Source organism: Trichoderma atroviride, chromosome 3, assembly GCF_020647795.1.
Source record: "Trichoderma atroviride chromosome 3, complete sequence".
Lineage (NCBI taxonomy): Eukaryota > Fungi > Ascomycota > Sordariomycetes > Hypocreales > Hypocreaceae > Trichoderma > Trichoderma atroviride.
Window position 1 is genome coordinate 1,442,966 of NC_089402.1, and position 24,566 is coordinate 1,467,531.

A 24,566-nucleotide genomic window follows, 5' to 3' on the forward strand; every position below is an offset into this window, starting at 1 on the left:
AACAAGGCGGTTCTCGATACAACTATGACCAACTCCTCCACTCATTACGAGACAGATAATAGGCATCCGGGCTATGAATATATAGAGGGAGAACCAGCTGTTATGGTTTTTTGGAAGTACCAAGGCACGGTGTGTCTTTGGTAATAGTTTGGATTGTGCACAGAAAGATTGACAAACTTGACCATGTAAGAGAAAACACACGGAGCAAGTCATGAGAACTCATTCCCGGTGCAAATGATGGAAAATGAAAGAAACCGTCTTCAATATGCAATACAAGTCACATGCCGTGGATGAAAAAAAAAAAAAAAAAAAAAAAAAAAAAAAAAAAACAGTCCGAGGAGATGTGCCTTTGTCAAATATTGCATGAAGCACCACACTGTACTTTGGCCCAACACTACGGGGAGGGGACCACAGAGAAGCACTAGAATATTGACGCCTTCGGAACCAACCAGCTTTAGACAACAAAGGACCTCTTGCAATTCTGTGCCTGTGGCTGAATTTTCTTTTAAGCTTAGAGCGCCGCTCTCCGCATGTTCGCAAGCAGGTTGGGGCTAAACCGTGAGTTGCAGGATCGCAGGGCGGCTCAAGCGCTGAGCAAGACGGGGAGTCGGACAGGGCAAAGGAACCGATTGGCGGAAGCTCCAAGCAAAGGCGGCCACTTTTGCTAGTGGCGCATTTGATGTTGATGCAATTTGAGAAGCTGGGTGCGTGGGGCTGCGTGGGCTGCCTCAAAATCATGGACAAATGAACTGCTTTGAACACAACAAAGAAGACCAGGATCAGGCTAGTAGAGAAGGAATTTGCATTCATGTCAAAGCGGTGCTAGTGCCTCATGCCGAGCTATCCAGTCTCACGCCTTTGTCTCACCTGGAATGGCGCGGGAGATTGACGCTCAGGTGGTTCGACCGCCAACCTGCCATCAAGCTAAAACCACCATCAGCCAATGCTCCAGCGGATGCTCCAGCGAAGGTAGGGGCTGAGCACCAAACGTCAGCAGCCCCAGCCCCCCCCTAATTTGCCGGAACGGCAGCTGCTCGCTGATGTGCCGAGACGGGACGTCACCGTTGTCACAGCAGGCAGAGCTCCGGCGATTCCCTGTTTTTCTCTCTCTTACATACTTCAACCGATCCCGACTCTGCGTGGCGAGGGCGTCGTTGGGCATTGAGTCGTTTGCTTTTGCTAATTTCAGCATTTCTACTGCGTCCTCATAATTCTCGGCTTCTTATTGCCGTTACTGTCTTTATTTGCTTTACTTGTTGATGTATTGATACCCCCCAAATCGCCAGACAAAATGAATCCCGCAAAGCTTCTCGAGGAGCACAACACTGCTGTTGCCAAGATCCAGGAGCAAGTCAAGCACTTCTACGACAACAAGAAGCAATTCCGGGTCTACCATGGCTCCACCAGCTCTACGCGTCCGCTGTCCTTCAAGGCCGATGCCATTGTCGACACCAGCAGCATGGACCGGATCTTCCCCGTCAACCTGGAGACCATGACCGTGCAGGCCGAGCCCAAGGTGCCCATGGATGCGCTGGCTGCTCACACGCTCAAACATGGAGTTATTCCCAAGATTGTGATGGAGTTCAAGGGCATCACCGCTGGCGGCGGCTACTCTGGCTTTTCCGGTGAGAGCAGCATGTACCGCTATGGTCTCTTCAACAACACCGTGTCCGAGATTGAGATTGTGCTTGGCGACGGCACGCTGGAAAAGGCCAATCGCGAGCACAACGCAGACCTGCTCGAGCATGCTGCAGGCAGCCTGGGGACCTTTGGTATTGTTACCCTGCTCACCATTGAGCTGATTCCGGCCACTCAGTTTGTTCAGCTGGACGTCCAGCTGGTCGACGACGTTGCCAAGGCCCACGACCTCTTTGAGGAAGCCGCCAAAGACGAGTCAATTCACTTCATCGATGGCGTCTACTTCCGCAGGGGCGTAATTGTCGTCATGTTCGGACGGTTTATCAAGACGCTGCCCAAAGGCAAATTCCCTCTTAAAAAGATGGAGGTGCACTGGTTTGCCGACACTATTGAAGCTGCCATCAAGAAGCAGCCTACGGCGGACAAGCCCGCGGATCTCTACATGTATACTCCCGACTATCTCTTCCGCTACGACCACGGTGCTTTCTGGGGCGGCAAGCTTGCCTTTAAGCATTTCCACGTGCCTGAGAATGCCATTACTCGCCGCCTGGCCGACCCCTTCCTCGATAGCCGTACCTGCTACCACGCGCTGCACAAGTCCGGCCTTGCCAACGAGTATGTCGTGCAAGATTTTGGTATTCCGGCTAGCACTGTCAAGGAGTTCATTGCCTTTGTCAACGACACGCTGCCGGAGCTGCAAATCTTCCTGGCTCCATGCAAGGCTCCTAGGGAGATTGGTCTGACATCTCGTTTCAACGCCCGTGTCGATGAAGTCTCGGACCAGCGTATTTTCGCCGTTGGTGTCTACGGCCGCGGACCTCGTGACCCCAAGGCCTTTTACGAGCTCAACCGCAAGCTAGAGCTGCGCAGCGCCGAACTCATGGGAGCCAAGCTCCTGTATGCCCGAACATACTATACCGAGGACGAGTTTTGGCTCATCTACCGCAAGGATGTCTACGACGAAATGCGCAAGAAGTACAAGGCTGAGACGCTGCCCTCTGTCTATGACAAGCTCAAGGCTGACATGGACACGGGCGCAGGCAAGCGCAGGCCTGTGCGTGGCATTCTCGCGACGATGTGGGACAAGGCCATTGGCAACAAGGCTTATATCCCCGTGACGAAATGAGCACATGCAATTTGCGAATTATAGGCGATCTTCGCCTTGCTTGTTCATATTGTGTTGGGGGGGGACGATTAATGTGCGACATGTTGGATATGTCTAATTACAGAGCTTTGTCAGCCTGTGTGATTGATACCCCTGACTCTTTTGTTCTCTTTCTGTTCATTGATATAGAAACATGTCTTTTGTCTCTTTCTCCCTTTGTCGATGGAATACTGCTTAATGATACCAAGACTGTGCTCGTCTAATACATTCCATGGAATAAAAAATTGATATTTCTCTACTATGCCTTTTTTGTACAAACTGTGCGTTTCTTTCATGTACAGCAGTGTGTGATTCGTATACAATCTTTCACTCCCTTCAGTCATACATGCCGATGATTTCACCGACAACGCTGCGATAGGTGCCCTTGGGATCGAACTTTTGCCGCACAGCTTTAAAGCGAGAGAGATACTAGGAACTCCAGTCAGCCACCAAGGAGGAAAGAAGGAGAGAGAATAAACCAGATGGGAAGCTCTGTAAAAGGGAGGACCTTCAACTTACACTTGGATCCAAGTTTTTGACTGCGCGCTTGAAGACGTCACGGGTATTCTTCGTCCAGTGAGGCCGGCATGGGAACTCGTCAACCAACGTGTTGGCCAAATTGATGTCTACAAGATGGAAAAAACACAAAAGCAGTTAGCGTTGTCATGATTTTCTTCTTCTCCCATTTCTCCCTCTCTCTCTTCTCTCGGTGAAAATGAGCTTTTGCTTACAGAATGCCTCGTTGTATCGCTTCTCATCTCCAAGACTGGGTCGGAAAGAAGGAAAATCAAACATGATGGCGCCTTTGCTCCAGTCCTGCCCATCGGCAGTATCCGTCGTGACCTGGCCAAGAAGATCAAAGTGCGCCTTGCCAAACTTGATGTTGATGCCGCTCCGGTACGTCGACGCCATGGGCATCCCCTTTGCCGTTTCGGCATCGAAGAGGGCGCGAATCCGCTTCAGCACCTCGTTTGCCCTCGTCACGGGAAAGGCCAGCTCGAGCGTGTACCCCTTGAGCCCGTACTCCCACTCGGGCTTCTGCCCGGGATACAGGCCGCCAATCAGCACGTCGTAGTTCCAGCCGTAGACGGGCCAGTCGGTGATTTCGGCGTCGGTGACCTTGTCGTGGAAGTTTGGCTTGTCCCAGAGCCCGAAGAAGATGCCTTCGGCGGCGAGGTTGGGGATGGAGCTGTATTTGCCGCTGTTGAGGAGGACGACGGCGGCGCCTGCTTCGAGGGCCGTGACGGAGAATGTGGACTGGAAGCCGAGCTGGCTGCTGGTGTTTGTGGGAACGATGTCGTAGGTGCGCCAGTGGAATTTGTGCTGGGAGGGCCACCACTGCATGAGAACAAGTATGAGTACTTGTTTCATTTTATTAAAACTCAGATGGCTTTGGTGTTGGACTTGCCCAGAAATTGGCTGTTAGATATGGCGAGATTAACTTGTAAATGTCGCCGTTGAGAACATCATTCTCTTGAAGACTGGAAGACTGTTAGCTATACAACTTGAGAGTCACGTTCCAGAATAAAAAAAAAAAAGGAGAACCAACGTCGTTTGCATGGCGTAGACTTTGGTCTCTGGGAAGATTTGCATCTTGATCCGCGCAATAATCCCCAGCAAGCCCAACGACGTCGACGCAGCAAGCCACTCCTCACTGCTCTCATCCCGCCCTACCTGTCGCACATCTCCGTTACCGTCTATAATGTCCAGCGCCAGCACGCCGCCAACCACCACGGCATCCTCCCTCAGCGAAGTCCGATGCGCACCCATGGCGATACTCCCCCCCAAGCGTAATGTTCCAGTTCACCAAGCCCGTGCCGATGTTGGCGCCCCGTTCGTGCAGATACTCGGCGAGCTGGAAGAAAGTCACGCCGCCCTCGACCACGACGCTGCCGCCCTCGAGGTCAAAGTCGGAGATGCCATTGACAAACTCGGTGCGGATGATGACGGTCGCGTCGTCGGAGCACTGCGTGTCGTACCACATGTGGCCTTTGCCGCCGGCACGCACCTGCAGGCCGCGGCGGGCGGCGTCTTTGACGAGCGAGGCCATCTCGGCGACGCTGGTTGCGTTGTGGACCTCGACGACGTTGTGGCACGATGGCGAGCCGGGGCCGTCAAAGGTGTAGAATTCAAAGGCGGACGTGGCGCCTAGCAGGCCGGCCAGGGCGGCGATGGAGTTGCGAAGCATGGCCGAAGATTTGACTCTCTATCCAGCTTTTGTAGCAGCAGTTCTTGGCAAGGTATAAGAGTTTATCGAGAAGCATCTGTTCGTCACTCGGGAGCTGGTGATGCTTATATATAGATCAAACGTCAGACTAGAGCGGCCGCCTCCATGCTGCTGACTGGTCTCGCCTTTCAGAGTATACTGAGCCGTATAGTCGTGCTTCTTTCATTGCTTTTGAGTCTAATGCAATGCAATGCCATGCTTCATTCCTCGTGACCTAAACTGGCAGCCGCGGTCGTAATTTCTCTCTTCACTCAGGCACTAGCATCTGTACCATCGCCAAAAGGACATGTGAAAAGATGCACCGGTTTCCTCTTTTAGGTGCCGCGGCCGAGAAATGCTTCCCTCAAAGTCCATTGAAGGTGTGTTGTATATTGATCACTTCACTAGTATGGCCGGGTGATTCATCAGCACAGCAGCACCAATTGGCAGCCGGGCAAGGATTACCCTCTTTGGTTACGGAAGTGATCGCCAAGGTATTTTACCCCAGGATGTTGTTTCTCGACCCCTGCACGCTACTTTTTAAGTCTAAAAGTAAACGTTGACGAGTAAGAGTTTCGTGCGGGGAAGACGAATCACATTGTCGTTTTGCTGGAGGAGTGTCGGCAGTTTGGAGAGGTGATTCATGCAATGAAACGCTGGAGGAGAGGAGAGAGCTGGCGAGAACACGAGGCGCGGGGAATGTGATGCCATGACAATTTTTACTCTTTCGAAAACTTAGTAAGTTTTATAGATGCGTTCCTGATGGTATATAGCACGTGGTGCTGGTGATGGTATCAGCCCTCAACACTGGTGGCTATATACCTAGATGGTTGTTAGTAAGTCAACGTTGATACTCTTGAATATAATGTCGAGCGTGTATAGTCTATTGGCATTTAAAAACAGTATTAAGCTTAATGCTCTATGGAGTGCCAATCTCAAAAGGGATACAACCCGAATGCCAAGGCCCTGGTTCTTTGGTGCAATCGTCATTTCGCCTTGCCAGCTTCTACATTGGGACGTTTGCGGTTACATTTGCGCTCTGCAGGTCTAGTTTCGGAGTCCGCGGACAAGATTCAATCATTTATACTTGAATAGTCCGTAAGTTGATAAATGTAGATTTTCTCACTATTCTGCGTTGCAAACATATGGGAGTCGAACAGTTATTTGGTATGTGTCAGATGAAAGAGCCATATAGCTACCAACAACATGCTTTACCAAACTCGATACCTACGCACGACCAGAGTAGAATATGGGCGAGGCTTCCTTTCACCAGCTTTGTAAACTGACATAACCGCAGTATATCCATATACCTGGTCGAACAGAGTTATTTTGGGTGTGTCAATTTGGCTCACATCAGCTGTTATTCTACGCCTCGCATATATGATGCATTCCTAATTGGTATCATTCAGCTGCCACAGCACGTATCAGCTCATGTCGCGCATCGAGCTGTGTCTATGCGGATCGGCCATGCATACAGTAGACCATTCAGCTGCCGTTCCACATTTCAGCAATTGCCATCATGGGGCACATCTGGCTGCAAAGTGGTGGAGCTGTTGTCGTTGAAGCCGAGAATTGATAACCAAGTTGAGGCCAGATTGCTATGCTGCATTAGGGATGTGAGATGCAAGGTACGGGCACCCGGTGTAAGTGAGTCTGCGACAAGGGGCTGCGGTACTCGTCATGCTGAAGACTGAGCCCAGTGCTCAGTGTATTGAGCTAGTCTGTGATACATCTGGATTCAAGGAAAACCACATCTGATTGTGCCATGTGTGAAGCTGTGAAAAGGCCTCATAATAAAGCCCGACTCTTCGTGTTGCTATCACTCTTTGAACACAATCCCCCTTATTTGCTCCATATAAAACGTTGAGCAAGTAACAAGTACATATCAAATTGCCAACGTGTCAACGTGCGCAGCAACCGAGTCATGAGATACGCTGTCGAAGACCATAGTGGGTTGCTGGGGCGTGCACGATCAAGATTTCGCCGGCATTTGTATCATGTCTTGGAAGCCGGAGAACAAGACGAATACGCACCAGGAACCTGTTGTCCGCAAAGTTAAAGGGGTATCTTGGCTCAAGAAGACGGCGGCGGCTGGAGCGATATTGAAGAAGGCATCTAGCTTGCTGGTATCAAGATGCGGTGAAATCTCCCGTCGGCTCATTTGCCTATTTCGTGATAGAGCACGTTATTAGTCGAGTCGATCACTTGTCTCGGGTATTAGCCGAGTCCGGACGAACTGCGGAGTTAGTGCTCCTTGACGAGCCCCTCGCTATATCTGAAGAGAGCCAACACTTTGTTACACGACTACTGTAACACATACGTGTATTCTTTCATGTGGTTGTCATTGCCCCGGGGCAATTGATTATGCCGCGGCTCCGTATCTTCATCGCATCTCCCAACAAAAAAAAAAAAGGCGGCATCCATCTTCCGCAGCTTGACAGTTTACATGATTGCCCGCGACGTGATATACGTATCCAAGTATACTTGTAAACCGCTATAGTAGCAGCCATCCCTTAGCCGTACCTATAGAGCACTTCGTATGGACGTACAGTAGCTTCCCCCCACATGTCAATAACCAACTAACAGTAGATGCCCAGAATTGCCAAAAATTACCTATAACGGCGATGAGTGATGCTTGAGCCTCGGGAGCTTCCCGCGGCTGCATGACGTAAGCATCTTGATATACTTTGGAAGAGGATTAAGAGGGATATACTGTAGTAATCTATATTACATAGATGCTAGGTAAGTCCTACCAGTTTAGATTGCCCTGTACCTACACATGTCCGTTTGTATAGTTGTACTGTAGGCGCTTAGAGGCAGAAACTAAGAATTTATATCAATTTCGAGTCTAGATCCAAGGTAGTGGCCACCCCGCTCCTCCTGATCTCGAGGCCTTGCTCTAGTGGTGGTTCACTAATCAAATAAGTACATGTATCCCGAGAATTCAACTGCAGCCTCTTCGTCTTTGCTTCGGAATAGGAATTAGTACTGCAGGTGACATCTCTCTTATGCTGAGGCCGACAACGAAATTACCCGACAATGAAGCTGACGAAGCTGACCAAGTTGCTACCAGGTTGATTCCAAAGCGGGAGCGTCTACTTTCAACGGCGGCAGCCTCAGAACCCTCTGCGAACTACCGAATAACCGACATCAGGTATCGAATTCGCCCACGTCCCGTAGCCTACACGATATCTACAGAGCAGTGCGTGCGCTAATTCATCATGTCAGGCACCAAGGTTTATGTAGAAAACGCTTAATGCCATGGGGCATATGCTTAATGCAGCACGTGTCCATGAGTGGAATGAGTGGAGTCTCTACAGACTCTGCACTCTGCAGTTTGCTATATAGTGAGGGTCATCTATGTACAGTATATTGTTTGATAGATTGTTCCCCGAAATCTGCCCAGCAATGCCTGCGCTGGACTAAAACAAGTGGCCGCAGTGGCATGTTTTTTTTCTGGGGTAGCGGTAGTAGATTAGTCGTAGGATGTGATTACCTTGCGCTTATCTGGAACCCCCGGACCATCTTGCATGTTCCATAGGACCGGCGAGGCGCTCTAGGCGTGGCGGGCCGCAACAGCAACAAACTTGACTGGATCACCTGCTATCGCTCTCGGTGAGACGGATGCTGAGGTTGCAGGAAGCTCATCCTTGTCCTGCCAGCGTCCCCCGGTTGCAGGGAAGCCTGGGGAAGAAGGCGTCAGCCGCACTGGTTTCGGAAGCTTCCAGGCCACAATCGCACATTGACGTACGATTTTGAGCACCAGGGCAGAGAGGAACTAGGATGAGCCTGGAGACCAGCTAAGCCCAGTCTAGCACCGCTATTGATGGCACGATCTCGCGACTACTTCCACGGAGATATGTTGCTACAGCATTTTGACACGGAGTATCCAGTACCGAGACGAGGCTTTCAACATGTCCAGGCGAGGGGTGGAAACCTGGAAAAGCACCCGAACGATAAGCTAATTTTGGTGCCCTCACTAGTTTACGCTAATCCTTCTATTCAACTGCCTATAGCAACTTGTGTGCGGAACGGCGATGCGGAACAGGAAGCATGCGGAATCGAGCAAAGCAAAGGGACACAAAGCCACCCAAAGCGGGGTAATCGGAATCGCTGCTAGCATCTCCGTACGAAGATTCTGGGGAACAAGCATAGTGGATGCTTCCAAAGGCACAGTTTCGAAGCTCGAAGCTAGCCCGCCCGTCATCCATTAAACTGCTTACAATATTCTATCCCAACGATGAGAAAGAGAGGAGCCATGCGGAACTTCCCGTGCGGCACATGCTGTCAAGTCGATTGCGGTGAAGATGCAGTTCTGGATCGAGTACCTGGTGTGACGAAAGCGACAGACTGACTCGCTCTCAATGTACTGAAATGAGTGACGCTCTGGGATACTTTTTTGCGAATGCAACTCGAGGTTGTGATGACGATGTAATGGTATGAAAGAGGAAGTATGTGCCTTTGTGTGGACGGGATATGCCGGGAACATTCTCAAACCGGGACAATTGCATCCTCAGCAAATCGCCCTGGCCGCCTTCAAGGCCACGAGGACTACTTGACTACCTTTGGCAGTCAAGGTGTGATTCCAAGTACAGTAGGAACAGATTGATGCCAGCCAACGCCAACTCGGTGCAAGGGAGTGTCTTGAATTACACGTACATACCTAGACTAGGCTAATACTTGTGCCGGTGCTAGATAGATGGGATTTACATATGCCCTCGCACCCGCTCAGCCGGGGCATGGGGGGCCCATTAACGAGCCAATGCTCTGAAGAAACAAGGCGATCACTCGCTCTTTACAGCAGCCAGCATGGTGGTGTGAACCAACAGGGCTTCTCTGTACAGTGTGTACTGGAACTACTGCCCTCAAAGGTAAAAAGGAAAAATGGAGCTGACAAGAACCTGTTGACAAAACTTGTTGACAAAGCGGGCGGAGAGCTGGTGCAAGATTGCGAGTGCGAGTGCGGAGAAGGCGAGGAAATACCTAATAGGGCTGCCCCGATGGAGGAGAATATCGTGTCCAATGATGCACGGCTTTGCTCAGCACAAATTACACGGCGGCAAGATAGGCAGATAGGGCATCCGGATGGGCTATTCTGCAGCAAGAATGGACACCCGCATGGTTCCTCGTTTGATCGCCCTCATACGGAGAATACACGGAGCACTATATCTATACTGTACACGCATGCGTTTGCTTGGCCACGGCTTGCCTCAGGAATGTCATCATTCGCTAGCCACCGGCCTGCTGCGGGGAACCTGCTCAACAACCCCAGAGCCGCTCTGCTTCGGGCTGGGCGGTGCGCCTGGAGCCCTTTCTGGGGCATTTCCCGTCGAGAATTCAGGGAGCGACTACTCCTGCTCACGCCTAGCACCGCTCGGTTCGCCTCCAGCCACCCTCCACGAAACAAGCGCCGCGCTGGAGCAGCCTGAAGGAGGCATGGGACGGCGAGCGTTGTGGGGAACGAGCAGCAGCACTGATTCGGGGCCAAGGAGCTTGGGAGCGTGGCCTGCGAGATGCTGCCGGCCTTGCGCACAAATCGCCTCCCCTGATGAGCTCGAGCCTGGCCCCTCCCCGGCAGCCCGGGCCCGCAGCGGATCTCCTGCAACAAGATGGACGGCTCTAGGCTTGAAGCAGCAAAGGGCACTAGTCAGTGTGTCTGTCTGTACGAGAGCAGGTTAGGGACTGGATGGACGTGCGCAGCGCTGTTGCAAAGTGCCGCTCGCTGGCGCTGTGGCTCGGATATCGTCGCTACAGAGGCATGGCGCACGGCATCAGGGCTGGCGGAGGGCCGAGACAAGAAAGAGGCGGCGGGCTGGGCTGGGCACTATACCTGAACCTGGCTCTGCATGATGTACTACTTGTGCTAGTATGTACAGGTAGCGGTACAGTATTCGTACACGCAGTTCTGGCTTGCTCTCGGGACCCCAAAGTACCGCTGCCTTGCCGTGGGCGGGCTGAGGACGAGGGGATGGGGGTCTCAAAGACATCCGCACCCTTGTAGCTGCTTGCGAGGGCCGTATCCATGCCGGCTCCATAACTTTTGTATGCGCAATGGAGATATGGATGGGGTACGGAGCATCACTGCCCGTCTAGAGCTCGTCGAAGCATTCGCCCCCGCTCTGCGACCGAGATGGAGGCAAATACGGACCCAGAGAAGGGCTCCTTAATAATGAGAACAGAAAAACACCCGCCGCGTGTTGCAAATAAAAGGGTCTGGTTGTCCCCGACTTGGTTCCTTCCCTTTTCCCCATCTCCTGCATACAGTATCGAGCTGGTGTATCCTTTCGTCATAAATAAATACCCCTCTTGCCCCTCACATTTGGCTTTGATCTTTTCTTTTTCTCCCCTCTTCTTTATCCATATACCACAGACCATCCATTCACAATGGCTTTGACAGTTGAGCTCGACGCCCCCACCTACGGGAAGTATAACCAGCCAATTGGCCTGTAAGTCCTCTCGCCACCATCGCGCCTCTACCCCATCTACGCTACTTGCTGCGTTTTCGCCACTACCTACCGTCACTACTGGTCTGATCACAGCTAACATTGTCGTCTTCAAGGTTCATCAACGGCGAGTTCGTCGAGGGTGTTGACAAGAAGAAGTTCGAGGTCATCAACCCCGCCACTGAGGAGGTCATCACCTCTGTCTGCGAAGCCACCGAGAAGGATGTCGACATTGCTGTTGCCGCTGCTCGCAAGGCTTTCAACACAGTATGGAAGAAGACTGCCACCGTCGACCGTGGCCGCATGATGTTGAAGCTTGCCGACCTGATTGACCGAGATGCCAAGAAGCTCGCCGCCGTTGAGAGTTACAACAACGGCAAGCCCATTGCTCTGGCCACAGGAGAACTCCAGCTCGTCAGCGCATGCATCCGATACTATGGTGGTTACGCAGACAAGATCCACGGCAAGACTGTCGACGTCGACAGTGACTACATGGTCTACACCAAGCAGGAGCCTGTAAGTGAACAGCCCTATACACAGCCAACTCTTGGGATCCAAATAGCTAATCGATATCTTCTTGTATAGCTCGGTGTTTGCGCTCAGATCATTCCCTGGAACTTCCCCCCTGCTCATGCTTGCATGGAAGATTGGTCCCTCATTGGCCACCGGTAACGCTGTCATCCTCAAGTCCTCTGAGCAGACACCTCTTACTGCCCTTCTCGTTGCCGAGCTCATCGTCGAGGCTGGCTTCCCTCCCGGAGTTTACAACATCATCAGCGGCTTCGGTAAGACCGCCGGTGCTGCCATGGCTTCCCACATGGACATCGACAAGGTCGCTTTCACCGGCTCAACCGTTACTGGCCGTGCCATCATGAAGGCCGCCGCCGCTTCCAACCTGAAGAAGGTCACCCTTGAGCTCGGTGGCAAGTCTCCCAACATCGTTTTCGACGATGCCGACATTGACCAGGCCGTTTCATGGGTCAACTATGGCATGTTCTACAACCAGTCCCAGACCTGCAGTGCCGGTACCCGTATCTACGTCCAGGAGGGCATCTACGACAAGTTCATTGCCGCCTTCAAGAAGCGCGTTTTGGAGAACAAGGTCGGCGACCCAGCCCACCCCGAGTCCTTCCAGGGACCTCAGATCAGCCAGCTCCAGTTCGACCGCATCATGGGTTACATTGACGCAGGCAAGTCAGAGGGTGCCAAGCTTGAGATTGGTGGAGAGCGACACGGCGAGAAGGGCTACTTCATCAAGCCCACCATCTTCAGCGATGTCGGCCACGACATGAAGATTATGCGCGAGGAGATCTTCGGACCCGTCGCTGCCGTTGCCAAGTTCAAGGACGAGGAGGATGTCCTCCGCATGAGCAACGACTCTACCTACGGCCTGGCCTCTGCCATCCACACCAAGGATCTCGACCGAGCCATTCGCGTCAGCAACGAGCTCCACGCCGGTACCGTCTGGGTCAACAACTACAACTTCCTCCACGCCCAGATTCCCTTTGGCGGCTACAAGCAGTCTGGTATTGGCCGCGAGCTGGGTGAGGAGGCACTCAACGCTTACCTCCAGAACAAGTCTGTTACCATCCGCATTGGAGGTGGCTTGTCACCAATCAACTAAACAAAAAAATAAACTGTAAAAATATAAAAAAGGAACGAGATGTTACGAATAGGATGAGATTGCTGGGTAGCCTATCTCTTTTTCATTTGCTTGTATGTTAATAGTCTGATGGTAGCTAGCCATGAATGAAACTGCGCATGACTCTTAAGTTTGGATTATTCTCTTTGCATCTTGAATCTTTGGAAAGTTGTGATGTGATTAATGCTGTGCGCCATACACTGTTGCTGACTCGTCTGATGGAGTGTAGTTGATAATTAGCCGTCGGGTTATATAGCCTTTCTCGAGTGCTCTTCAGAGTGTGGTCCACAGCTTGTAATGTGGGATCTGAGAACGAGGATGATACTACTAGCTCTGTAGTAAGATGAACGAAAAATCTTTTAGAAAAAGAAGTAGGGAAAAAAGACAGACATGTTCCGTCGCTCTTTCATGTAGCCGCATAAGGTGTATATAGGTTGTGGTTTGTTTTCCCCAGTTCTGCCATTGGATGCTACATCTGTTAGCCTTGATCAATAAGACACGAGTGTAAGAAGGCACTCCCTATTTGGACAGCTTGAATCACTGGATTTTCTATATATTGCATAGGATAACCCATTTATGAGCTTGAATCAATTCCTTGAAAGATATCCGAGTCCCAAGCCTTGAAAAGCCTCTCTTATGACAATTTCAAGCACGCCAGCAGAGCAGCACCTTTGAAGCACCAGCGAGTGAGCTTCCGCCATCGAATTGATTTACTACAGCATACTACCCAAGTGTTAACAAGGCAGCCGACGCCAGACCCCTCCTTCTATGCTGCCTGTTGTATTTTTTGTGACAAGTGACAGCAAGAAAATGAGAGAAAATGGACATAAGGTGGACATAAATTATCCAGCCCCTGCGCAGTGGACTTGGTTACCGTCACCGTCACTGTAACCATCGCCATCGCCATTCACTGCACATGTACATGTACCTCGTAGGCCTCCCGCGTTGGTGCTGCAGGGCGCGTAGCGAGACATGCACAGCCCGCCCAATCAGGCAGCGCCACCACTGTGATATGACACAAACCGCAGAAAGAAGGGAGGGGAAAATCACCTTTTTTTCTTCTTCCCACTGTTTTTGCGTGTCAATCCAGCCAAATCCAGTCATTGTCGCTCTTGTCTTCATCGCTTGCTTCGTACCTATATCTTGCTGCTATTGCTGTGTTACTGGAACTGTTTTTGCTCGTCTCGCTTACACTGAGAAGCTCTTACGGCTGCCTTGCTGCGTGTACCATCGCTGAGCTGCATCGCATCGGGCCTTGTTAAACAAGAAGAGAAGAAACCATGGCGCTGGGATTGGGGCTTGTGTTTATGCTGGTACGAACCATCCGCTTCGCTTTCCTTCTCTTCTCTTCCGATGGCTGATATAAATGTCGAATCAGGTCCACGCCGTGCTATTCGGCGTCGCAGTGTACGTTATACATGAGATGAGCCCAACGATGCCCTGCTAACAACATCCACGATGCCCTCAAATAGAGTCGTGTATTTCCACAGCGTTCATCTCTCCCTCCCCATCAGCTCCGCCGTAACCATCCTCACGGCCCTGCTGCCCATTCTCTCCTTTCTCAACTCCTTCATACACCCCAGCCTCCTCCACTCCGCCCGCAGCTCATCAAACCCCTTCATTCGCCTCAGCCCAACCGTCCTGCAGGCTTTCCAGGGCCTTGTCACCACCGTTCTCGCAACACTGCTCTTCGAAAGAGTGGTGCCTTCGGACACGGTGGAATGCCTCATCAACAATCAATGGCAGGGCTTGTGGCGCGGCAGAAATGGGGAGGCCATTCGCTTGATTCAAGATACGCTCAACTGCTGCGGCTTAAACTCCCTCGTGGACAGGGCCTATCCCATCTCCGAGCCAAAGACGTGCGCGAAAATGTTTGGGCGCAATCAGGTGTGCAGAGGGCCTTGGAAATCAGCCCTCAGGGGCAGTGCGGGAGCAGATTTTGGGATTGTCATTGTCGTGGGAGTATTGCAGGTGAGCTGTCTCTTACTCCCCCTTTCTCTTACTATATCCATATACGATACTCACGATTCACACAGGCTTTGAGCTTGCTCATGACTAGAGAAGGCACTAACTGGTGGACTGCATGGCGCTCCGTCAGCTGGCATCGACAGCAGCAGGTCAATCACCGGGAGAGCCGTCCACTGCTGGCAGGCATTCCAGACGCAGACGCAGATGTAGACGAGGTCGTCGAGCAGCAAGAGGACTCTACCCGTCCGCGAGGATATCAGAGCCTGACCAACAACACCGATGAGGAAAACAGGCCCAGAGTTGAGCCGTCTGCCATTCGTAATCGTCAAGAGGTAAATGTCTGGGCATCCGACAACTAACCCGGACTTTTGAATTGTTCCTTTACAATAGGAACCGTTATCACTACAAAAATTGTGATACAGCGCTACCAGCCAAGAGCAATATTTGTTAAAAGCTTGCGTTTTTCTTTCCATGATATTAGTCTTGTCTTTGTCTCTATTTGGTCTCCGAAATGAATCTCTATCTCTTTCGCGACTCGAGCGCCTCCTTGCCTAGCTTCTCCAGCGCACTCTCGTACTCTTCTATTCTATCTTCATTCATCTCCTCTATCATCACTCGGTCCACCTTCTGTGCTCTCTTTACGCCGGCGCCTTTACCAATCTTACCCCAGAACCAACCACTCTCTCCATCTCCTACAAGCGTCCAGGCACATCCAGATCTGCCTGCTCGAGCAGTCCGGCCTACACGATGGACATAGCCGGCCACGCTGGGGGGAAGATCGTAGTTGACGACATGTGGCAGCTTCGGGATGTCGATACCACGTGCGACAAGGTCGGATGCGATGATGAGGCGCAGGGGCGAAGAAGGGGTGGTGAATGCTCGCAGGGTCTTGCGGCGGATGCTGGTGGGCGTGGTAGATGTGAGGGTACTGATTTGTGTGGCGAGGGACTTGTCGAGGATGGTGAGGAGTCGTGATAATCGCAGTGCGGCCTCGTTGGATTTTGTAAATATGAGAGCTCTGGGCATTTGCGAGTTGGATAACGAAGAGCGTGGTCTCTTTTCTTTTGATTTTGAATCTGCGTCTGAATCTGAATCTGAATCCGAATCTGAGCTTGTATCAGAATCTGAAGTAGTGTCCGAATCGTCAGAGTCTGAATCTGAGTCGGAACTGGAGCTTGAATCGTCAGAGCTGGTCTCCGAAGCCGAGTCTGATTGATCTTCTGTAGCAGCTTTGTCCGACTTGGTTGCATCATTGCCAATAGCCATATGTCGGCTCCGTAGAAGATCAAGCAGATACAACGGCTTGAGATTCGCATCATGCACTCTCACGGCGTACTCTCTCAGCAAATCCGGCAAAGAGTGCTCCGCAACCTGTACGTCACTGCCGCTTTCCAGGACAATCAGCTTCGGCCTCTTCAACGCGAGTTGGTTCAGGAGACTCAAATCCCTAGTCAGAGTGGCGCTGAGAAGAATCTTGCGGACGCCCGAGTAAGGCATGTCGGGGAAATCTCTGGCGCCGTAGTGGTTGACCTTGAATTTATCCAGGACAACGTCGAGCCATCCCTGGAAGCTTTGCGCAAGAAGCTTGTCGGCCTCGTCGACGACGAGCCAGCGGATATAGGAGAGTGTGAAGCCCGGCGTTTGGTCAATGTGCTCGACGAGACGACCGGGCGTGCAGATGAGGATGTCGACCTTGGAATGGAAATCAATGACTTGACCCTGCCAGGGGCCGATGCGGGGGTTGGTGCGCCGTGTGTCGGAGCTGGTGAGAAGCTCGTCTAGGTCCTCTTCGCTGGTACTTTTTGACGACGCCTCTTCTTCGAGCTGCTTATAAGTCTCTGGATCGTATCGTGTCTCTTTGGTCACGAGAATGTCTTGTTCCGAAGCCAAGGACTGGTTGCCAATCGCGATGCCAATGCGCACTCTTTTCCTATCCTCTCCTTCGTATGCCTTTGCGCAGAGCTCAAACACTTCCTGTGCCTGCTTGACGAGTTCACGGGTGGGCAGGACAACAAGGCAGCGCAGTCTTGTGACGACACTGTTGCTCAAGTCTCTTACAATGGGCAAAGCATAGGCGAGAGTCTTTCCAGAACCAGTCGCCGCTGAAACGAGGAGATCACCTGGTTGTTTATTCATTGGGAGCAATAACGGCAGAGCCGCTGTCTGGACGGCAAAAGCCTCTGCATAGCCCTTCTGTTCCAGAAACCGAGCTGCTTTTGGAAGGATACCGAGATCCGTAAAAGGAGTTTGCGTGTCTTGTGAGACGCGGATTGGCGATGCAAGCCACGGCGGGAGTGTCTCGTACGTCGGTTTGGCGGTGCTTGGTGCGGCGGGTTCGGGCTGTGGGAGAGGCTCTAAGCCGTGGAGCTCGGCAGGCTCTTCCGGCTCTTCTACGATGCCTTGCTCTTTGATCATGTCTGAGTACTTGAGGGATTTGGCTTTTCGTTCAAAGACGGCCTTGTGCCGTTTATCCTCCTCCTCCTCTTGAGCCTCTTCCATGTCGGCGCCTTGTGATTTCTTCTTCTTCTCTCTTTTTGGCGGCTTCTTCTGCTTCTCAGCGGGAGAGGCTTCTGGGTCGCTTTCGGAATCAAGGGCCTCATCTGCCATATCAGCGTCTTCGTCATGGGCGCCATCATCTTCTCCATCGACATCGGCTTCTTGTTGGTGAGATATTGATTCATTGGAGGTGGGCTCGTCGTCTTCATCGTCTGATGCATTTCTTTGCTTTTTGTCCTTCTTCTTTTCTTTCTTCATTGATTCCTTCACTCTCTGCCCCTTCGATGTGCTTTCGACCTCTTCCAAGTCATTGTTTCGTTTCTCCTTCTTTGATTTCTTTGACTTAATATTTTCGGATACCGGCAGCTGCTCCTCTTCGTCTCGTTTTCTCTTCGGCGTTGCAGAATTCGACTCATCATCGAACCGCTGGATTATCGGCAATGCATCTTGCTGTGTTGGTTTGGCGCCAGGGATATAGCGAGAGTAAGAAAGCCCATCTACATTCGTCGTCGTGGCAGCGGATGGTGCAGGCGACTGTTTCGTAGCTGAAGAATCCTCGTTGTTGCGCAAAGGTTTCTGCCCTCCAGACGGAGGGATGTACCTCGCATACATTGTTTTATTGAAGGAAATATAAAAATTAAAAGAAATGATGAAAATTCTAACCAATTGGCCTCAAAAACTGGGAGAAAACTAATGCGCTATGCAGACAGTGTTGTTGTCGCTTTTCAAGCCAGTACAATGCGATGCGGACGAGTAGCCCGCGATAGCTCGTCCAAAAATTTGGCGACAGAGCTGTTATCGGGATTTTGCCGCCCTTGACCGCCGCGCTTATCGCAGAGCTTAGCGTCATCACTGGAGACGTCGCCCAATTTGGGGGAGTGAGCCTATAACGAGAAGCCACTACTGCTATAACGTCGTGCTATTTACATCCCGCAAGACTCTAACCGCCAACCAGTGTCGCGCTTCAAAAGAGTCTTGAACAGCATCAGATGCGCTGGGATTAGACGCACAGAGATGAGGCGAAATGAGATGAGACGGAGCAAATAGGGAACAAAAAGCAGATATCTGGCAGCAGGCGAAAATGAGATGGCCATGAAACAGAGGCTTACCAACTCAACTCATCGTCAGACTCAGCATCAGTCTCAACATCACCATCGCGAAGATCCATGATCAAGACATCAGTGCCACAAGAAGAGACTCCAAGCTGTTAATTCCCACCACAAACACAAAATGGGGCGCAAAACATACAACATCGCCATGGTCAGCGACTTCTTCTTCCCCCAGCCCGGCGGCGTCGAATCGCACATCTACCAGCTCTCCAGCAAGCTCATCGACAGAGGCCACAAAGTCATCATCATCACCCACAACTACGACGACCGCAAGGGCGTTCGCTACCTCAACAACGGCCTCAAGGTCTACCACGTGCCCTTCCTCGTCATCTACCGCGCAGCGACCTTCCCCACCGTCTTCTCCTTCTTCCCCATCCTGCGCAACATCTGCATCCGCGAGCAGATTGAAATCGTCCATGGCCATGGCAGTCTCAGCTCTCTTTGCCACGAGGCCATCCTGCATGCGAGGACGATGGGGCTGAGAACCGTCTTCACCGATCATTCGCTGTTTGGCTTTGCGGATGCTGCGAGCATCTTGACGAACAAGCTGCTCAAGTTCATTCTGAGCGATGTGGATCACAGCATATGTGTGAGCCATACTTGGTGAGTTGAGATGATGCAGTGAAGCTCTCTTTTCAATCCAATTTTCTAATCCAATCCTCAGCAAGGAAAACACGGTGCTTCGCGCCTCACTAGACCCTCTCATGGTATCAGTCATCCCAAACGCCGTCGTCGGTGAAAACTTCCGCCCTCGCGACTATCCAACACAGTCCGACAAAGGAGAAGGCTTCAGGGCCGAGTCGTCTCCTCGTCTGCTCGGCCCCCACGACGTCATCACCATTGTCGTCATCTCGCGCCTCTTCTACAACAAGGGCACCGATCTCCTCACGGCCGCCATCCCGCGCATCCTGGAGAACCACCCCAACACCCGCTTCATCATCGCCGGCTCAGGCCCCAAGGCTATTGACCTGGAGCAGATGATTGAGACCAACGTGCTGCAGGACCGCGTTGAGATGCTCGGCTCCATCCGCCACGAGGACGTCCGCGACGTCATGACCCGCGGCCACATCTACCTCCACCCTTCCCTGACAGAGGCCTTTGGCACCGTCATAGTCGAAGCGGCCTCGTGCGGCCTCTACGTCGTGTGCACCCAAGTCGGCGGCATCCCCGAGGTCCTCCCCTCGCACATGACCACCTTTGCAAAGCCCGAAGAAGACGACATCGTCGCCGCCACGGGCAAGGCCATCACCGCCATGCGCGCCGGCAAGATCCGCACCGACAAGTTCCACGACGAAGTCAAAAAGATGTACTCGTGGTCCAACGTCGCCATGCGCACGGAGCGCGTCTACGACGGCATCTGCGGCACCATTAGCGAGGAGGAATTCTACGGCTTCGACACCACCGGCTACACCGGGAGCCGCATCCGCGACTTTGCGCTGATTGACCGGCTCAAGCGCTACTACGGCTGCGGCATCTGGGCCGGCAAGCTCTTCTGCCTGTGCGTCGTCGTGGATTACTTGTTCTTCCTGTTCCTCGAGTGGTGGTTCCCGAGGGAGAATATCGACATCTGTAGAGACTGGCCGAGGAAATCGCCTGCAAAGGACACGGCACAGGATTCGATGAAGGATGCGCCGAATCAGCGTTCAACCTCGTCGATAAGAGTTGCAAAGTTGGATCAGTGATGATGGAAGCATTCTATGATTATAGACTGAGGAGTAGATGGAGGATTAATGACGACAAGTTGAAGTGTTTTGAAACTGGGTCTATGGAGATAGTTATAGCAGCTCTCCTTTGTTAGTGAAGCGTTCAAACAAAGTAATAAAAGTAATAACATGCAGCATTATACTACCATCAACAATGTGATGCAACTCAAAGACTTCACAACTCTCAGGCCATTAAAATCAAGCAGTAACGTAACCCTTGAAAAACGGTTGAACCCGTAGTGCTGGCATTGAGGGTAAAGCTAATTAAGTTGAGTGGTAATTTATTCCGACAAATGTTGATTCTAAACAAAAACAGCGCTATACACAACTCATGAAGCATTCCGAAAAAAAAAGAAGCAACAAGCTGTCAAAATTCGTCGCTAACCGCCGAAACTCCCTTTCCCTCTCCCTCCCATCCTGCCAGAAGAAGGCACCCTATTTCGATAGTTTCGAGCCCCGTGCTTTTTGAGCCCGCGATCTCGTTCCACGAGTCGTCCCAAGAGATGTCCCACGAGGTGTCGTCTCGCCACGCATTTTCATACGCACAGGCTGTATCTAACTCCTGGTGCTGATGCGCCGCCTCTTGGCCGTCCCCGAGGCCGAGGCTGAATCTCCATCGCCAGCAAGTTCATCCTCCTCCTCGGCAGTGTCTTCCGCCGGGGTGGCTACACTGCCTTGCCTAGTCGTAGATATCGGCGGAATGCCTCGATCCTTCTCCGCCGCTCGCAGGTCCCCGAGCAGCTTTTCGACCTCCAGGAACATGCTCTGTGTGTTTTTGACAACCCCATTCTCGTCGAGCCGGTACCCAACAACTTCTTCCTCGTCGTCCTGAGATCTCCTCAAGAATGCTGGCCCGGGGCCGCGATCTGGATCTGGGTTGTACATGATCGCATTACAGAACATGTGTACCAGCTCGCGCTCAAGATGAGCGCTGTTGATAATTCCTCTGGGAGGGACGAGATCATCAGAGATGGGGAGCCAGACACTTGCCGTACCAGGATCACCACCGGGCAGACTAGCTGCTGCTTGCAGTGCTGCCTTGTTACCTGCCTTGATCGCAGAACGAATAGACGTAATGTCTTGCGGTTGCAGTACAATCTGCCTATAATTCGGCGCGTCTTTCTCTCGCAGAGCAGTCGCAAACATGTTTGCGTCGCGGTGACTTGATATCTGATCGAGGGCGGACGAGGAGACCTTTGTGAATCCTCTAGTCCATAGAACGTGCGTTGGAGGGCCTTGAAGGTCAGTAGGGGTATCTTGCCGCTTCCGCTTGGATGCACGGGCCATACTATTTGGTGTGCCTAAGAGGCCACGTCCTGGCATGCTTTCATCGGCAGTGGTATCGCCGGTTTCTTCACGAAGACGCGGCGTGGCAGCAGCTTCCTTCTTCACTTTAGTCACGGAATGATCTAGGGAGAGCTCATCTGTTTGAGACACCACGGACTGGCTTCTCCTCGTGCCCGTAGCAGATGGAGTTGCGCTCGCACCGCGGCCTTTCTGCATCGATCGCGGGGGTCGCCCGCGGGGCGCCTTTGCAGGGGGTGTTGCTTCGACTTTCGGACTCGGTTTCGGTACAGCCAACTTGGGAACTGCCTTGGCCGAGTCCTTTCCGACTGCAGTTCTTGGAATAGGAGGGCTAACAGGCTCATACGCCGGGCTCTCTGGCTCCGATGTTATAGGACCGGGTGTAGACGGCGTCGACTGAGAGGCCCATTTCGTTCCGAAACCTCGTTTAAGGGACACGGGACTGGACGGTGCTGGAGTCCGTGGCACGGAGGACGCCGGACTAGGACGCCTCACAGGCGGCGTAGCAGCAACCTGCCGAATCACATGCTCTGGGATAGGGCGCGGCGCTTGGGCAGCATTCGTCGAGTTGAACGTCTTATCTTTAGGCGCAGGAGAAGCAGGAGGCGCGACTCGGGCCCCGTGCTGTGCTGCAGAAGCGCCCGGCTGCCATCGCGGCGTCGTAATTGCTCCAGGAGCTGCCTTGTTGGGGATGGGAGATCCACCGGCAGAAACCGAAGGTGTTCCTTTGGGAGTAGTTGCGGAAGCAAGTGGCCGCTGATTCTGGCCCCTAGCCTGGAATTTCTGGGCGAGTAAAGACGTTTGGGCTGGCAGTGCTCTCTGGATATGTTGAGTTTGAGGGGTTGGCTGTTGACCCTGCTGCTGCAGATGAGCTTGGGGCTGTTGCTGAGGTTGGATAGGGCGCCCTGGGGTAGCTGAGGGCGTTGTTGATGGTGGGCGAACTTGCGGCACCGCGCCTGGCCCAACTGGACGAGGAGGTCCAGGGTGTAGAGGAGCGACCAGCTGTCCTACAGACTGAGGGTGGACGAGAACAGGCTTTGCTGGGCTTGGACGAGCCTGCTGTTGTTGTGGTGTGGGTGCAGCTTGTCCGTGCGGAGGTAGTGGAGGATACTGAGCATGTGGCTGTTGTGTTTGCTGAGGAGTTGGATGTTGTGGATGTGGTACTGGCTGTCGTTGCCACTGCTGCTGAGACGGTGGTGGCGGTGTCGGCGATATTTGTTGCTGCTGTGGTTGTTGTGTCTGAGGAGGCTTTTGAAGAGCAACATTGTTTGTGGAAGGGGGTATTGGTGGTGAGAATTGCTCAGCTGATGGAGCCTGTGCCGTCTGCGGAGGTTGATAAGGCTTCTCCCACTTGAGAGAACCAGGGGCCGCTGTTCCTGGAGCGGTCTGTGGTTGCGGCGGCTGCGGCTGCGGAACAGCAGTCTCTGGACGAGGAGAAATGATTTGCTTTGGCGGCTGCTGTGTAGGTGGCTGGAGTACCTGCGCGGTTGACTGCGTCGGAGCCCCAGGAGGCGCTTGGAGTACAGAAGAAGCTCCATTTGGCGGTTTCGGCAAGGCAGACGATCGAGGGGGCGGCGTTCCAGGCACCAACTGACTGGGTGGCGCGACCTTTGGTGCTGCAATACCGGACATGGGAGGCTTCGGCGGCGGGACATGTGTGTTCGGGGTTGGCCCCTTTCTGACGCCCGCTGGGGCTGCTGGTGCTTGTCCTGGAGAAGGAGCCACTCCATTTGAAGGCGGCACTGGTGGTTGCGCTCCCGCTGCCACAGGCGTCGTCGTCGTCGATGCTGTCCCTGCTGCCGTCCTTGGATCTCGCGGAGCCAGTGTCGGCGTCACATTCTGGCTGGCCGCCACTTTAGCAAGCCGCTCCTTTTCGCTTCGTTCCAGCAGCTGAATCTCCCTCTGTAGCATCGCAAACCGGCGTTCATCCTCGCGAATCAGCCCCACCGTATGATCTCGATATCGTGCGTATAATCGATCGACCAGAATCGGAATCTTGTCGACGTTTTCGTACACCTCTTTGAGTGTCGGTAACGGCGGGCTCGACAGTTTCCTCTTGCGCGAACCATCGCTACCACCAACTCCTCCTCCACCTCCCGCTGCTGCTCCATCCCCGTCGGCACGCTCCGCCTCGCTGTTGATCTCATCTCGCAACAGCTGCAGGAACAGCTGCTGCAGAGCCTCCGGGCTCAGACGCGCAGCATCGTACGTGCTGCCGCTCTTGATGAGGGCATTCCCCTTGAGAAGCTCAGAGATGCGCGCAAACGCCCCGCCGTCGACCCCGTGGGATAGCAGCGACTGGAACAGGAACAGCGACTCGAGAGGCGTGTAGGCGGCCGGTTGATTCATGCCCCAAGGTCCGCCTCGCCTGCCCTCACGCTCCTTCGCAACAGGATAAATGGGCGCCACGATCTGTAATCACCGATAAAGATGGAAAACAAGTTAGGACACATGTTCATCTACGTCATTACGAGGGAATGATAAATGATCCGAAGACCCAAAACGTACAGGCAGCCTTGGATCCAGATACCGGTCCTTTCAGACAATGGCTTCAGCGTCTTTTCTCATCTGATCAGAGGTAGCTTCTCGACACGGCTCGCTTCTTTTTTTGATTTCCCAACTGCGCTACGATCCGCTTCTTCTCACACGACCGCGATTTGTTTTTTTTTCCCTGTTCGCGACCGAGTTTGTTCCGATATCACGTGACGGGTAGCGATTCTTCGACGAGGCTGCGGGCGGAAGGTTGTGTTTGAGAATTTTTGGAGATGGAAAGGAAGCAAGATTCGATAGGCGGAGAAGCACTGGGGACGGAATTTCGATTTCAGCCACATCACGTGATCATTGACGGGCATGTCACGATGGCATCAGCCGCTTATAGCCACATGAATACCTAGCATCACAAGCTACGACAA

At 52.7% G+C, this 24,566-nt stretch overlaps 9 protein-coding genes across 9 annotated transcripts; 5 read left to right on the plus strand and 4 right to left on the minus strand.

Moving 5' to 3' along the window:
* Window positions 1-1,112: 1,112 nt before the first annotated feature.
* On the plus strand, window positions 1,113-3,020 carry TrAtP1_005696 (uncharacterized protein). The gene has a single exon (XM_014089126.2). It carries the CDS (start codon window positions 1,292-1,294, stop codon window positions 2,762-2,764), a length of 1,473 nt encoding a protein of 490 aa, XP_013944601.2. The 5' UTR covers window positions 1,113-1,291; the 3' UTR covers window positions 2,765-3,020.
* A 425-nt stretch (window positions 3,021-3,445) lies between these two features.
* TrAtP1_005697 (uncharacterized protein) lies at window positions 3,446-4,153 on the minus strand (the record flags this gene model as incomplete). Its single annotated transcript, XM_014089125.2, has 1 exon — window positions 3,446-4,153. The coding sequence occupies one exon, from the start codon at window positions 4,151-4,153 to the stop codon at window positions 3,446-3,448; it is 708 nt and encodes a 235-aa protein (XP_013944600.2).
* A 231-nt stretch (window positions 4,154-4,384) lies between these two features.
* TrAtP1_005698 (uncharacterized protein) lies at window positions 4,385-5,295 on the minus strand. Its single transcript, XM_066112822.1, has one exon. The coding sequence runs from the start codon at window positions 4,968-4,970 to the stop codon at window positions 4,473-4,475; it is 498 nt and encodes a 165-aa protein (XP_065968908.1). The 5' UTR covers window positions 4,971-5,295; the 3' UTR covers window positions 4,385-4,472.
* A 4,799-nt stretch (window positions 5,296-10,094) lies between these two features.
* Window positions 10,095-11,231, plus strand: TrAtP1_005699 (uncharacterized protein; the record flags this gene model as incomplete). Its single annotated transcript, XM_066112823.1, has 1 exon — window positions 10,095-11,231. The coding sequence occupies one exon, from the start codon at window positions 10,095-10,097 to the stop codon at window positions 10,665-10,667; it is 573 nt and encodes a 190-aa protein (XP_065968909.1). The 3' UTR covers window positions 10,668-11,231.
* Window positions 11,232-13,212, plus strand: TrAtP1_005700 (uncharacterized protein). Its single transcript, XM_014089124.2, has 3 exons — window positions 11,232-11,434; window positions 11,548-11,947; window positions 12,017-13,212. The coding sequence occupies exons 2-3, from the start codon at window positions 11,769-11,771 to the stop codon at window positions 13,053-13,055; spliced, it is 1,218 nt and encodes a 405-aa protein (XP_013944599.2). The 5' UTR covers window positions 11,232-11,434; window positions 11,548-11,768; the 3' UTR covers window positions 13,056-13,212.
* Window positions 13,213-14,353: 1,141 nt separating this feature from the next.
* Window positions 14,354-15,400, plus strand: TrAtP1_005701 (uncharacterized protein; the record flags this gene model as incomplete). The annotated part of the gene is made up of 4 exons (XM_014089123.2): window positions 14,354-14,386; window positions 14,452-14,480; window positions 14,546-15,044; window positions 15,110-15,400. 4 exons carry the CDS (start codon window positions 14,354-14,356, stop codon window positions 15,398-15,400), a joined length of 852 nt encoding a protein of 283 aa, XP_013944598.2.
* A 160-nt stretch (window positions 15,401-15,560) lies between these two features.
* Window positions 15,561-18,149, minus strand: TrAtP1_005702 (uncharacterized protein; the record flags this gene model as incomplete). Its single annotated transcript, XM_014089122.2, has 1 exon — window positions 15,561-18,149. The coding sequence occupies one exon, from the start codon at window positions 18,147-18,149 to the stop codon at window positions 15,561-15,563; it is 2,589 nt and encodes an 862-aa protein (XP_013944597.2).
* Window positions 18,150-18,460: 311 nt separating this feature from the next.
* Window positions 18,461-20,482, plus strand: TrAtP1_005703 (uncharacterized protein). Its single transcript, XM_014088930.2, has 2 exons — window positions 18,461-19,249; window positions 19,311-20,482. Exons 1-2 carry the CDS (start codon window positions 18,768-18,770, stop codon window positions 20,326-20,328), a joined length of 1,500 nt encoding a protein of 499 aa, XP_013944405.1. The 5' UTR covers window positions 18,461-18,767; the 3' UTR covers window positions 20,329-20,482.
* Window positions 20,483-20,561: 79 nt separating this feature from the next.
* On the minus strand, window positions 20,562-24,561 carry TrAtP1_005704 (uncharacterized protein). Its single transcript, XM_014089121.2, has 2 exons — window positions 24,163-24,561; window positions 20,562-24,066 (listed from the first exon to the last, which is right to left on the minus strand). Exon 2 carries the CDS (start codon window positions 24,001-24,003, stop codon window positions 20,905-20,907), a length of 3,099 nt encoding a protein of 1,032 aa, XP_013944596.2. The 5' UTR covers window positions 24,004-24,066; window positions 24,163-24,561; the 3' UTR covers window positions 20,562-20,904.
* Between the last annotated feature and the right edge of the window lie 5 nt (window positions 24,562-24,566).